At 37.0% G+C, this 15,781-nt stretch overlaps 1 protein-coding gene across 1 annotated transcript in view; it reads left to right on the top strand.

Moving 5' to 3' along the window:
* Positions 1-15,781, top strand: part of Pard3b (par-3 family cell polarity regulator beta) — a 1,086,921-nt gene that overhangs the window by 421,018 nt on the left and 650,122 nt on the right. Inside the window, exon 3 of the mRNA XM_045147062.1 lies at positions 169-340. Coding sequence (XP_045002997.1) covers positions 169-340 — 172 coding nt within the window. The remainder of the gene's footprint in view (positions 1-168; positions 341-15,781) is intronic.

Below are 15,781 nucleotides of genomic sequence, written 5' to 3'. Positions count from 1 at the left end.
ATAGACATAATATTATTGAAGAATTAAGAATTGTGGTACAGTCCTGTTAAAGCTTTGAGTTTCTAAGGGGCCCTTTTCTTTAAAACCAAATAAACACCCCAGCTAGATACAGTGTCTCTGTGATAAGCATGTCCTACAAAGTAATTAGTGTTGTTGGACTTGTTGTAGCTGATTGCTGTGTTTGACGAAGGAGAGCCGATCCGCAAGACTGAGAGCCCAGGCGGAAACCCAGCCGAGCCACAGAGCCCAGATGCCTGTGAGACAGAAGTGGCTGCCCAACTGGCTGCGTTTAAACCAATTGGTGGGGAAATCGAAGTAACCCCTTCTGCTCTGAAATTAGGTATGTGTATTTTGAAAATTGGGTATGTGTATGTTGCTGATAATACCTTTCACTAGTTTGAAAACACATCATATTTTTTACTATGTTGGTTCTTTGTGGCTTTCATCTTACTAATATATTTTTCTTTAAAAAAAGAAAAGAAAAAAAAAAAAAACCTCTCGTGTTTTCTCTGAATTATTTTTATATAGCACTTTGCCACTGCTGGTACTCTGGTAAGGAGATGCAATTTTTGTCTTGAACCAAAGGTGACTCTGAATTGCGTGTCCTTGAAGTAACATGGGGAGAATCAAACTGTAAATGATGAGGTGTGCCTGAATCCTCTAAGCATCACTTTTTATCAAAAGGTTTTGAGAAAAAAAGTCATTTGAAAAAAGCTAAGGGTTACCAAGGAGCCCAGACTGAAATAAAGGTCAGTTTCTTTATTAGCCATCTTTTTTTTCTTCCTATATATTCCTCAGATTTTGAAGTAAACATTTTGGAGTTTGGTTTGAAAAAGCCTTTCTTGCTGATTTATTCAAACAAAGGCAATTCACTTGGTGATTTTGTTCAGAATATTTTCATAATATTTATTCTTAAGGTGTTTGCAGAAAAAAATAAACACTCTACTTCACTTTCAATTAGTTTACAACTCTAAGAGAAATAACATGGTTTTGCTGGCACAGCCTCTACCAGGTAAGTTTAGGTCATATTAAGAGTCAGAAATTTCCAAGCAACAACCAATATTTTAGGACTTAGTGGGACATTCTGGTCATGCTCATTGTCCCTATTAAGCACATGTAGATTTTAATTCTTTGTTTATTTTTTAATTTTAATTCTTAATGTATGATGGCAGACTCATTTCCCACATCACAACAGGAATTTTATTCTTTTTAAAGAGAAAAAAAAATAGCATTAAAATTATATGCATATATGTATATATATGTTTCTATATATAGTACTTTTCTTCTCTACTAAAATATTTACTGTTAAGTGATTTTATGTATAAACAAACTGAATAACTATATTTTGTCTCAGTTATATGAAAAAGCATCTGTATTGTTCCTTTTAAAGCAAACTGAATGGAAATGGATGACCTACGGTCTTATGATTCCCCTCTGTCTTTTGGAAAGCAAACTAGCAAAGCCGTCTGCTGGACACGGACGGTGGAGGGCTGCGGCTGCCTTCCTCTGGAGCCAGGCTTGTGGCTTCAGCAACCTTGCAGCCCCATCCTTCATTTGCATAATGGATGCCTTTTTATCCATTATGCAAATGGCATGAGAGGAAAATTAGGCAATAAAGGAAAACGAAAGGAGAAAATTACTCTTGCTTGTTTTAATACTCTATTTATAAGCAAGTGTGTGAGCTTCCAAAGACTAAAACTTCAGGATACCCTTGTGTGTGGAAAGTTGTTTTCCCCCTTCTCTTAGGAGCTTTCTCAAGGAAGAACATGTTTTACTTCTGCTTTTTCAGTTTCCTTCACTGGACCATCTGATCAAAATTACGACGCTGAATACAGGAAGTAAAACAAACTCAGATCCCCTTCCTTTGAGAGTATACCTTCTACTTCTTTAATACTAATTGTTGGTAATCGGATAGAAAATAATATTTCTTAAATGGAGATTATGTGTCAGTTACTGAGTAACCTGAATTCTTTACTTGTTTAAGCCTCACAATGGTTAACTAGTCAGGATTTAATATTTCCTACTTTAAGAGATGAGCTCTAGGCACAGAAGTTTAATAACTCATGCGAAATCACATGGCTTTTAGGTGGCAGAGCCAGGATTTGAGCCCTAGCTGGCTCTGAGTGTTAGGAATCACTTTATTGCCTTCGTATGCATGGTTCCTAAAACGCTAACTAATGCAACTTTCCTGGAGCTTACTTTGTGAGTACATACCAAGCCCCTGGAAAGTCTAACTACTTGGCTCACACATCCCATGGCATTTAGTAACACGGATGAAATGATGAGTTCCCTGTTACTCTGCTGTGATGAACGTTGCCTTCCAGGATTTGATCCCAAGCCTTGGGATCATCTCCACTTCCTCTTTCCTTCTACCTCCCTGCCTGGGCGCCGTGCTTTGGCTCCCTCATCGCAGCCAGTACAGCAGACCAGAGTGTGTCATCGCTCAGGATGGTGAGGCCTCAGGGTGACCTCCCTCCTCACAGTGCCTGCCTTCTCCAATCCCAGAGCTACCATATCTTTTGGTTATGTAACTCTCCTACTTACACAACCTGCAAAGCTTCTCCGTTGCCCCGGAACCACATCCAGACCTATTAGCAATCCGACGCACATGCAAACTAGTTGAGGAATCTTCGCAGGGATGAATGATGGGAGGGGAAATCAACCCTTTTCCATGCTCATCTTTAGGCAGACGGAGCACTTTTCATGTCTGAAACCTCAACCAAAGGAAGAAGTAGGAAAATGGATGAAGGCTAGAGTCACACTTGGACCTGGCAATGCCTCTGCATGCTATAGTGGGGGAAGGATAACTTCTGACAGGGTTCACTGGTGCAGTCAGTCAGCAGGTTAGTGGCATGCTGCTGATGATACTTAGGGTGCATTCACCTATTAGCCTATAGGCTAGTTATTAGTGGATGGTGTAGTCTGATGTTCTTTAGGAAACCTTTGTTAGAGAAGTGTATAGATTTCTCCATGGAATGCTGTCAGGTGATAACACTTCTTCAGTAACTTGAGATTTGTTCGATTGAATCAACGTGTAAAGTGCCTGTTATGTGCTGGTCATTTTTTGCTGTTGTGAACAATTCAAACTACGTTTTAGGGACATTACTATACCAATGATCAAAATTAGTTACTTGACAGAAACAACATAAGGAAGGAATGGTTTGTTTTGGCTCATTGTTTGAGGAGATTCTAGTTAACTAATGAAATCATGGTGGCAAAGGCACTGAAGATGGTCACAGTGAATGTAAGTCAGGAATCTGGGAAGGGGAGGGGAAGGGAAGGGGGAGAGAGAGAGAGAGAGAGAGAGAGAGAGAGAGAGAGAGAGAGAGAGAGAGAAAGAAACAGATGAGGGGCTGATGCTCTACTCACTTTCTCATTTTTCCCTTTATATTCAACGTGGATCCCAGTTCATGGGATAATGTCTCTCACGTTCAGAGTTGGTCTTCCTGCCTCAGTTAAAAAAAAAAACAAAAAGATACTCTCAGAGACATACCTAGATATGCATAGTCACATTAACAAGATTTACCATCACACATAGGTTCTTAGTTGGGATAGGGTTATGAAAATGTTTGTTTTCTCTTCCTGGCATAATTAATTTTTAAAAAAATTAAGGAGAAAAATATGTGTCAATTTTTTTTTTAGGTGTAGATGTAAAATAAGAAAGAAACACAGTTAAGTTTGTTTCTGCCCATTTTGTTTGTTGACTGTTATTAGCAATACATGGTCATGGGCTGGGCACCACAGGATAGGAAAGTAATGTCCATGGCTCTCCTGGGGCTCTCCTGTGGGCTGGCTGTGTGGTCAGGCGCATCCTGAGCTTTGCTTAAATGAAGAATGGGAGGGGACTATGAGAAAAGGAATAGCACCTGTGTTCCAGCAGCTAATCATGGCAGCGTGGCTTAAGATGCCAGCCGCTATGCCAGGCTTTCCCGGATGTTCCCCATTCAGCCCATGTGGCCACTGGAACTCATTCTGCAGCTCAAGGGGCCCATTCATAGAGTCTACTACACGCGAAGTAAGGCTTAATTCTCCAGGCCTGTAGCAAGTTTCCTCATTATCTGTTCACCTACTTTTCTCATTTAAGGAGCCACAAAAATAACGAATCAAGACATTGATTTTACTGTTATCTGAAATACAACCACATTCAGTGTGCAGTATAATTTTTACATTTCATCTTCCAACCCAAGATAGCCATTAGGAATATCCTGTTAAAAACTAATAATATTTCCCCCTTTATAACACAGAGGTTTGCCCTCCAATCCTTTATCTTTCATGATGAAATACACAGCATGTACTTAACTTCATATTCGCAGGTTCATCATGATGTAGCCACTTCCTCTCGGCTGACCTTTATACTAATCACTCTTCCCTAGTGCTTGTTAACTGACCCTCACCATGAGCTACTCGCCATTCCCAAATGCACTACTTCCTTTCAAATCTCTCTTCCTTTGTGTTCAAAGTTTTGCCCCTTTGGTGGGTCTTACCTAAATGCAGTCTTCTTCATAAACCCTTGTCTGAATCTTGAAGGCAGTGCCATAAATACATAAATATATTGTATTAACAAGAGACTGTACTTCAGAAATTGGTCAACATCTTTTACCATACACCTGGAGATTGCTAAAATAGGAGTCTATTCAAAAGAAGAAACCTGCTCGCAGAATCCATTTGGACTTTGAAATCACTTTCTTCAATAATTTTGTATGGAAACTTCTAGTTTCTTTGAGGGTATTTCAGTGACTCAACAGGTTTGATTCTACTTAACTAATGAAATTTATTGCTACCAACATTCTAGATGTTTTCTTTTTTTTCTTGTTTTGGTTTTTCAAAGTAGGGTCTCACTCTAGCCTAGGCAGGCCTGGAATTCACTGTGCAGTCTCAAAGTGACCTCAAACTCACGGTGATCCACCTACCTCTGCCTCCCAAGTGTTGGGATTAAAGGTGCATGCCACCACGCCCAGCTCTAGGTGTTCTTATACTCATATCCCATCTGTGAAGAAATAGAGTTGGTTATAGTAATAGACAAAACAGGGGTGCCAAAACCTAGTGATAGGGAGTACAGACACTCCCAATGATCCTTAGAAATCTATAGCAAAGAAACCCACCTGGCTTTGAAAGACTTATGCACCGCTCAGAAGAAATGTTGTGCAATACTGATCTAAGAATGCCCAGTGCTGTGGAGAGGTTCAGGGTTAGAAATTATCTAGGTAACTGACATGGGTTTCTTAATGAATAAGTAAAAGCTTCAAGTCAGCATGTGCTCTGACGACTAGGTCTTTAAAGCATTTAAACCTTTTCACTTCCAGTACTGTGCTTCTTCAATTACATGACATTCTTTGAGTAATTGTAGATTTTAATTATCTATACCTTTTAAAAACTATATTTCATATATCACCTCATATCCTTTTATAATTAAGATAGAGTATGAATTAATAAACAAGGTATGATGAATAGTTGTTAATCAAAAGCTAATGAAGGTACCAAGATCAGAAAATCTGGGCTGGGTAAATGACTCAGCAGTCAAAAGCACTTGCTTCCAAAATCTGCTAGCTTGGGTTTAATTCCCTGGTACCCACATAAATCCAGATGCCCAAAGTGGCGCATGTATCTGTTCATTTGAAATTGCAAGAAGACCTGACATCATGTACTTTCCCTTTCTCTCTCTCTCATAAATAAAAAAAAATTAAAAACAATTAAGCTGGATAAAATTTCTTTTACATCCTATATGTTTCAGGAAGTAATTCGTTATTGTCTCACATCATATGTGCAGACTGAGTGTATTTTGGACAAAGATGCATGAAACCAATATGCTAAGGAGATATTTAAGTCACTTTTCTACTTTGTGGGGTATTTCTGTACATATTTCATACATTTCTATATAGAATCATGAGTAAATTACATAAATTAGTAAGGACTGTTACTTCAAAATTCGGAAGAATGAGTCCTCTCACCCTTTCCAGACTACTCCCCTTGCTGCCTTTTCCATCAGTGGTACCTAACTTTCTTTTCTCCAAAGTATATTATGCAGTAATAGCCCAAGGTCAGAACAATGTTTGTCCCTTGAGAATAAGGGACATAAAGCTGGTCTAGGACACTGAAGGTTAGGTTTTTGTTGTTGTTGTTGTTGTTTTGTTTTTAAATTTACCTGTATGTCTTAAGCCATTTAACTTCTCTCCACAAGGACTACATTTTTTCTTTCCAAGCAAAACTAAATAAATCAGGACAAATTCAGGTTTCTACAAAAATGAAAATTCTTAACTGAGGACATACAGGTCACTTTCTGTAATGTCACCACCATATCTGTCTCCGTTTACACACCTCTAGAGTAAGTCTTTGTTTTGGTTGTTTGTTTTGTTTTAACTTAAGCTGCCAGAGATTGTCCCCAGAATATTTCTTTAACACCAAGCTGAGTTTAAATCCAGCCCCATACTCCTATCAGCTTCCCTCCCATGGCCCCAATTAATTAGAAGCTTTACTTTGTGCCTCTTGAAAAAATTTACAGCACTTCTGCATTGACATTTGCTATTTGGGGTTCAAGCTTACATGAGAAAATATTTCTTTGTAATTATTTTAGCAGTGCAATTGAAAAAAAAAATTGTTTCAGGATTTTTAAAAATGTACTTTAAATTTGGCTGTTGCCACTCTTGTGATCTATGTACGCGAGATGTGATCTGATTAAAGGTGGGAGTGAGATGGTGCCACTGCTATTCTCTGTGTGTTAAACTTTGGAGATGAGCTACCTTCTATTTGAATGTGATTCTTGTTTTTGAGACTTGAAAGGTGCCTCAGATGTTTTATTGTTTTAGTGTGTTTGTGCTTCTTCAAAATAGAAATGGAAATGACGATCATATATTTGTTACAATATAATTATTTTCAAAACTCACTTCTCCCCTCTGTGTTTTCAGTAGTTCTTAGAAAACACTGGGTAGCCGTGGATGATTGTTGGTAATCATTACCATCTTCTATCTGAGTTTGAATAATTCAGTGCATAAAAGAAACATATGGGAACATTTTTCTCAATTCTTAAGGAAAGCAAATCCCTTTATGGTAGTGATCTTTGAGAAAACATGAAGAAGGGGGAAGCGTATTCCTTTAATTAGGCTGTAGTGTGGAAGGCTGCTGCACACAGAATGTGAGTTTAAGTCTTGGCATCTGATCCTAGACAAACACACTTACACCACACACATAGCAGAACTAAAGCTCGCAGTTGGGCTGCACGTCTAATGAAACCTTTGACTACAAAGGACTTAAGCATGCAAAGGTTCCTTGTTGCTGGAAGCACTCTGCTGAAGACTGGAAACCCAGAGTTGAAATTACTGAGGAACTGAGGTCATTTGCTTGGACGAATCCATAAGTCATAATTTGGTCATTGGGTTTCATCCTATGGGTTTCCCTTTGAGGGTGATTATTCAAAACCTAGCAAGCTATAGAAGAGTTAGTCTTTCTTTTTTTTCTTTTTTTTTTTTTTTTTTAATTCTCCATTCAGGTTTAGATGAATGATTGAATTAGCTATGGTAACCTTGCTAGGCTATCATCAATTAGTCATATATATATATATATATATATATATATATATATATATATATATATATATATATATATGCATGCATATAGTTAACAAAATATGTACATGCTTTTGGGTATGATGGACAGTAAAATAGGGCTAAGGAGGTGACAGCCTGTCTAATTTATCCTAGGCTTCATTCTTCTTTTGCTATTATTGTTTTGTTTTGTTTTTTATTTTGATTGCAGAGATGATGAAAAGTTGCTTTGTGGCAAAAAAATCAGTAATTAAATATCTAAAATGTACATTGGAAAATGGCTAGATCAGGCTGATTAATTGAAAGAATGCTATACCTAAAGTCCATACCCAAATTAAGCAAATCCTAAGAAAAATTAAATACCATTTCACAAGAATAATTTTTGTTTATATTCAGTTAAATACAAATGTAACTGGTATTTTGAATATGTGCATTTTTAATATACCTGACATTGCCTCTTCTTATAGACAAATATATTGAGACTTTATGTCTAGGTAATATGTTCATATTTTTCTACAAAATTCAGAGCAAAACATCCCTTATTTTCATAGATGGATTTTTAAATGAAGTATATTTATTAAATTCTATAATGTTATTTTTGTTTTTCTATGTAATATCTATTTACCCTTTACATTTTAGTCAATTCACTTTTCATTTTTCCTTTATCTGTTTTAGTTATCTTTTATCTCTTTTCTTTAACTTTATACACTATACCTAATGGCTTAGTTTGGTGCCTAAATGGATACTAAATTGATATAGAATTAATAGAAAATTATTATTAAAAATTAAATTTAATCCAAACTGCAAGAAAGTACTGGAAAAACAATCTTTCATTCTTGGATTCTTGGTCTTTTCCAGCTGTATTTTCTATGTTGATTATGTGACCTCTAAAACAACAAGTTCACCATCTCCCCTTTGGCCTCTTAGCATTGGTGGACCCACACTGTGATGGAGTCTGCAGACCCTCTAATAAACAAACAGAATGAAAGGTCACCTTTCCTACTGTTCACTTGGTATTAGACCCCTGGGTGTTTAAGTCTCTTTTGCAGATTGCTTTTAATAGTAAGGCCAGTGAAGTCATGTTTGCAGAGGCATATTCTCAGCAATGCTATCACACTCAGCTTTGTAGAGTTCCCCGGACCAGTAATAAAATGATTTGCGATTTGTCCTTTTAATAAAAGAAAGAAGAGGAGGAATTTTTAACAATGAGCACACCTATGATTTCTTTCCCATGCCCCCATGATCACAGGATCCACCCTCCTTTTGTAAGACCAGCATTCAGATATTGTGATGTAGCCAACAGGGAACAGGCAGAACAGCCCTCTCCCTTTTAAACTAGGATGTCACTTGGGGAGCCTAACATGGGAGTTCAAAACTTGATTACAATATGCTATTGAATTTCTTACTTCTATAAACACTTATAAATAATATGACTCAAATTTTTAGATATATAGACTTTGTGTCCAAAGAACAGTTTTATAAATTTCTCATTACCCATAAAACCAATTATTTATGATAATCATCTAGATTTTCTTGTACAGTTTGTATTTCTAAAATGTTGCTGTCAGTCCTGTGTAGGGCAAAGCGTTTTCCAAGCCAAAATAATTATCAGCTTTAGTGTTTGCGATTCTTTTGTTCCCCCCCCTCTCTCGTGTGTGTGTGTGTGTGTGTGTGTGTGTGTGTGTGTGTGTGTGTGCATATGCATACATACTTCTTTTCCTTTTCATCCAGATGGCCAATGAAAAAAATTCACTAATTTAATTATTTACAGAAGATCCATCTTATGGACAAGTCACTCAGAGTTGGACACGCTTTTATGACTAGCACAGGATTTTCTCATTTGCTTTATCTGATAGAACCACATGATGAATTATGCATATATATATTTTTGTACCCTACTTGAAATTTTACTAAGATATTGGTGTGACCCAAAGAACATAAGAAACTTGAAACATCTTGACATTCTCATACTCATTTGAAGAGTGATGAGCAAAGGGACAGTCTTTGCCTAGCAATTGCCTTATAAGACAATTTCTTTCTCTCTCCCACCACCTCTCTCTGCCTCTCACTATTGCACTCCCTGTTTAGTGTTGACTCGATAAAAGAACAGGATCTCCAAGGGATCTCTACCACACCCTGACACTCAATCTGTTTCAGTACTGGCTTAATAAGAATGTCTTGAAAGCGATCAAAAATATGTGTAGCTTTTATTACTGTTCCATATAAACATGAGACATTATGAGCACATCACACTCCTTTACAGATGGAAAAAATTTGGAACTTTATTTTTTTTCAATGTGTAGAATTGGAAGAAAGAAAATTATATAGTACATCTTTTTGTTTGCCTAAAAGACTTGACTATGGTTACTTAATGCATATAAGTATTGTGATCAAGGAGAATGAATAGGCTCTCTGTTTTTTCCCAAATTACTTAAAATCACAATACTTTTGTGTCCTAATAATGTTTTCTAAAATAAGCCATTATGTTTTATTACCCTATTTCGAAAGACTTTGAAAAAATATGTCTTTTGTACTGATTGTTTTACAAGAATGGCATAGATAGTAACAAGCTGATTCATTTGGTAAAACCTGGGGATACATATTAGTGATAACCAACTAAGCCATACTTGTGTTTTTTAAACAAACAAGCTTTCTACCCCAGAGTTGTGAAAGCATGAGGCAAACTTCTTGCCTTAGTCACAGTTCAGGAGTAATGTCCTTTGACCTCACGACTTTGGTTTGGTGTTACAGTTAACTGCTCTTGTGGCAGGGAGTTCAGCACATGTACGGCGAACATCTGTGCTGTTGAGAATGCTGGGATTAAGAATGCAGTAATAGAAATCGGTATATTAGGTGTCCATGCTAGAGAAAATAATAGCATGCCTGTCACTGACTTCAGGTAATCAATAATTATTTATTGATAGGCCCATTATATGGAAAGCATTATGCTCAGCTACAGAGGAAATATAAAATAACACAAGTCACCAACACATTCCCAAGCAGTTTGCAATCTAGTTAACCTAAAATAAATTACTGGGTGATTCTCTTAACTTGGTTATGGTTCCATTTTTATAATTTACTACTGATGTTGTAATACATAGCGTAAGGTTACAAAACATCATAGCTGAAAAAGATCTTACCTCATAAGTTAATTCAGATGCAATCCTTCATGTGTGTGTCCTTTAGTCATGTGTATCTTCTCTACAGAGCTTGGGTAATTGCCTTTTATTGTGTCCCAGCTCTTAGAGAGGTTGGTGGTAATAAAACTTGAGTTTTTAGTCTCTGTGTGATACTACTGTCTTCATAATTTTCAAGGCCAGGCAGGGATAATCTTAAAGGAATAAGAAATAACTTAAACCACAAGTCTTTTGGCTTTAGTCAACAATGTTCTCTTGCTTCCCAAGCAAGGTCTCTAAGAACCTAGTGATTGATAGTTGACTATGTGCATCCATCCTTCTCTCTAAAGACACCCTAGGTAAATGTGCTATTTTAATTCTAAGCAATGGAGACCAGGCCCCTACTCTGGGGAATTCAGCAGATACCTAATTATGCCTAAACAGGAAGTAGATGTATGGGACCAACAGACTTCCTTTTCACTGAAAACTATATGAATTACTAATCAAGCACTCAAGGGTGATCTTTTGTTCTCCAAAGCTGTAAACTACCATACCCGAAGTGATTTGTGGGATGCACAGACGTTTCCTTCAGACACGTGCATATTATAAAAGTAACTTTTTCTCCTCACTGTGACCAAATACCAGACAAGTAACAACTTAACTGAGGAAGTGCTTATTTTGGCTCATGCTTTGAGTGAAGGTAGTTCCTGCTGCTGGGAAAGCTATGGAGGTGGGGCTTGAGACATCAGATCTTATTCCCAGTATGACCAGGAAGCAGAGAGAACAATATTGGTGCTTATCAGACTGTTTCCTTTCCCTACTTTTATTTACTCTGGACACCAGCCCATGGGACAGTTTCACCCACACTAACAGTGAGTCTTCCTCCATTAAGTCTTTCTGGAAATGTCCTCTCAGACATGCCCACAGGTGTGTCTCCCAACTGATTCTTAATTCAGTCTAGTTGCCAATGAATAGTAAACCTCATGTGTGTATGCATGCACATGCATGTGGGAGGCTGCATATATGTGCACGTGTGCTAAGGAAGGAGTTTCCTTTGAGGAAGGTAACAAATTATATTGTTAAGTTCAATGAACAACATCAGTTGCTAATTCAATTTGAAGAAAATAAGGAATTTTATTATATAATTCAACTAAATCGAAATTATTTAAAAGTTTCAAGTTTTGAGAAATTTTTCTTTGTATGCATAATTTAGTGGTGAAACTGACAAAAAATAATAAATGGTAATTTATTTTTAAAAAAACATACACTTGACATTTGATAAGTATTATTAGATTTTTGTTAGGACATATTCATAATAGTCAAGATTTTACAATCTTGTCATTAGTCAATGGAAAAGAATTAAAATACTTTTCATATGCATGTGGATGTATTAATTTTGCCACTTTATAACAAAATTGTTGGAGTTTCATACTGAGGATAAAAGGGATTTAAAATTAAGGAACACACAGAAGAAATGTGGGAAACTTATCCCATGGAACTTTCAAGTTAGGTCAGTGATAACCAGGGTCCCTAGGAGAAGTAGTTAACTTTCTACATTCAACACAAATAACATTAATGTTAGGTATAAGTTTGTGAAGAATAGATAAGCCACAAATGGATATTGGATGTACAATTTGTTGGTTATTTTAGTAAGTGTTTTGTTCACTAGCAGGGAATGGAATGGGCCTGAGATTTGGAGGAAGGTCCTTTCCCTCTCGGTGAACCCTAGTGTCTAATTAGAAATGAAAGGGTCATGTTATTGTACATGTGGAACTACACTCTCTCTTTCCTCTCTTTGGTTCTTCACTGTGGGTTTAATGATGTGGCTTTATAGATGTAGTGTCTTGAATGCCTACTGAGTTCACGTCTGGCTAAAGGAATGGAAAAAATATTCTGGGGAAAGAATAACCTTTTTACCATTATTCCACTCACACCCAAGAGATGCCTTCATGGTATCTTGATTTTCAAACCGTCCATGTTAGCCATGCACTACAGCTCAGCAGCATTGTCCTAGATTCAGTGGTCATATTGTAGGCTACCAGGTCAAGGACCTGTCCAACCAAGTTGTCCTTCTTCTCTTTCTTCCTTCTCACTACTTTTATCCTATACCCTTATTATTTTACATCCTCATTCTTTTCCTTCACTTTTCTCCCTTTACCATCTTTCTGCTTTCCTGCCTTTGACCTTTTTCCTTTACAGTCCAAACTATAATATTAATTTGCTCACCCCCAGTGCTCATCTTTCTGAGAACCTTAATCTGATTCAACTTGAACACAAAGTCTAAAAGTTTAAGTGATAGAGCAAAAATTATAGATGACCAAAGGGAGAATAACTTATGTGGCATTTAAGGTTTCCAAATTCACTAATGGATGGAGAATGTATACAGCCACTACCACAAGGGAACATGTGCAGTTCACTGAGACTTGACTGAAAAACTAAGGAGAAAGATTCACCTGTGTCTCCTTGCCCTAAACCAGAGATGAGCATTGCAGTCATTTAACCCAATGGACAGAGAGTTTTGCTGAAACTGCACTGAGCATCAGCCTCTATATTGGATGTAAGTAGCACAGGGCATCCATCATGCCAATAAAATTATATGTGAAGTCACTTGAAAGTCCCACATATGAAGTGGGAAATCCGTTAAGGTTTTAGGATGTGTTAAACCTCCAGACATAAGGGTAGGAAGCATCTACATTGTGTAGAAATTAGGAATTTAACCTGGCCTGTTGTATATGAGAGACCCTCTTGAGTATGACAGGGTGGTTACTAGTGGCCTCTGTCATCAAATCAAATGAGATTGCATCCTTTATCTCCCTTCCCCTGTTAGGTGCTCATGAGGGCTGTGAAGACAGCCTGCAGGGAGATAAGTCAATCCATTGTGTCAAAAGCAGTAGGAGATGAAAGTATTAAAGCCAGCTGCTGAGTCCTCATTCTTTAAAACAAGTCTATAAGACTATGAAGGGTTATGACAGAGCAAACCAACCCTCTGTGATTTATCTCAGGACTGGCAATCATTAATTTGTAATCATCATCACTTTCCCCTTATAAAACACAACCTTGCCTTTGGCTTTTCGATCCAGTTTTTATCAAACTAAATGTAAAGGCTAGTTTGACAACCCCTCAAATGGTGACATTCATGTTTTTTTTTTTGTAGTACTCAATTATGTATTTCTAAGTATGAGGACATCATCCAACAATTGTCTATTACCTTAGCAAGCTTGTATTTCTAAAGAATGTAATTAATGCTATTGTCTCTACTTATTAGCATTGTAAAATTAAAATAATTCTTAAATTTTCTAGAAAAGATAGTTTTGGATGCCTCAGTATGTTCTGTGGTGTTTTAAACATCTTTTTGGCAAAAATTTCTAATATGATAGTATCTGGAAGAGTCATTGTGATTGGAATGACCTTTTCAGTGGATAATTTGACAGAGACTTGATGGACAGCATTCTCCCATCTCTCAGCCGACCTTTTACCACCTTGCCATAAAATGAGGGAACAAAATTTTAACTCTAGAGATTAGATTCTTCATAGCAATTTGCTCCATATCTCCCCCAGTGCAGTTCCCCAAATTTTGAAAGCTCTCTTTCTTTTCAAGGTATTTTTCATTACCTGCAGAAATGTTTCCTTTAGGGAGATATTCTAAAACAATAGTTCAGGTGCTGAATCAAATTTCCCAGGTGTGTAAGGGACTCTCTAGGTTGCTAAACACCATTGGTTTGGTGTATTAAATGACACTCTTGTGTCCTATAAGAGCTAACACAGCTTTCAAAGATTCCTTTCGTTATAACAAGAGAATAGCTTTGACTTTGACAAAAATGTGGACTATCAAGTAACTGGTTGAAATATACTAAAAGAAAAAAAAATAATAAAAGCAGTTACTGATGAAATGAAGACAATCAATTTGAAAAGAAACATGTTTTTAAAATGTAGCCCTGGGGTGACATGTAAATTCAAAAGACTAATATTTTCTCTAGGAAAAAAAAAAGAGTCATTTTGAAAGGTATTTATTTTCTCAAATCTGAAAATACTACCAGAATTGAATGTTTGTTGATCAGTACTGTGTGTACTTTCATTACTTTATGATATTATGCTTAGCAAAAAAAGAGAGTGTGGAAGCAAATCATAAAGATGTACTTATTTATTTGCCTATGTATTTGTCAAATTATCCGCTTACTAGAAAAGATGCTGATGAGCTCTAAGAATTTGCTCTGTGCACTGCTGTGCCTTCAGCCTCTGGTGCAGTGCCTGGTATGGAGTATGAGTGAATAGTCACTGGATGTATGCATAAAGAAACTAAACTAAAAATTAACCTCTACAAAGATTTTATTTAGAACTTATTTCCACTGTTTTAAGACAGAGGACTTTTCATTCAGTTTTTTTTTTTTTTTTTCATATTGGGACTTCATCTTATTTGACTATTTCTTATAGAACAAAATGGTTAAGCTTATCTTAGAAAACTGCTATATTACCTGTGAATCTTCTGTGGGGAGGGAGTTTGAACCATTGATCCCTGAGTGGGAGTTCATGGGTTTGTCATTCTGTTAATCTCACTGGGGAGTAGGATCCAAAAGGTAGCATTTAAAAACATACAAATGAGAGAGTTGTTGACCACAGTGAAAAGTCTGGTGAGAGATGGTTAGATGAGAATATAGGGACAGAGAAAAGGAAAAGGGGGGAACCCTGGAATGCTGGGAAGGTGCATCACATCACAAGGAGAAGGGGGGTATCCCACAGAGTCTATGAAGATGGTCAGGAGAACAGAAAGCTGGCTAACGGATGCAAAGAGAATACACAGCTACAGGCAAGCAAGAAGCATTGATTAGCACTTCATACATTATGCGCCATCCCATGCTATGGATTTTCCCCTTAGGGTATATAGAAATCACACATGAAAAGGAGACAATGCTGTCACTGCCTCAAGACATGAACTTGCGTCCTAAATAACTTCATGACAGACAAGGAATGGCTTTATCCATGAGTTTCAGGCTTTAGAACTCTCCTTCATCCTCTACCATTGCATTGACTTAGTGCTCACTCAGAATTAGAATACAGAACAGAGAGGCATGGCTCAGAGGGCAGAGTGTTCACACCACTCACAGGGGACAAGAAAAATATACAAAACTT

Source organism: Jaculus jaculus, chromosome 4 (genome assembly GCF_020740685.1).
Source record: "Jaculus jaculus isolate mJacJac1 chromosome 4, mJacJac1.mat.Y.cur, whole genome shotgun sequence".
NCBI classification, from domain to species: Eukaryota; Metazoa; Chordata; class Mammalia; order Rodentia; family Dipodidae; genus Jaculus; species Jaculus jaculus.
This window is presented reverse-complemented; position numbering and strand designations above follow the sequence as displayed.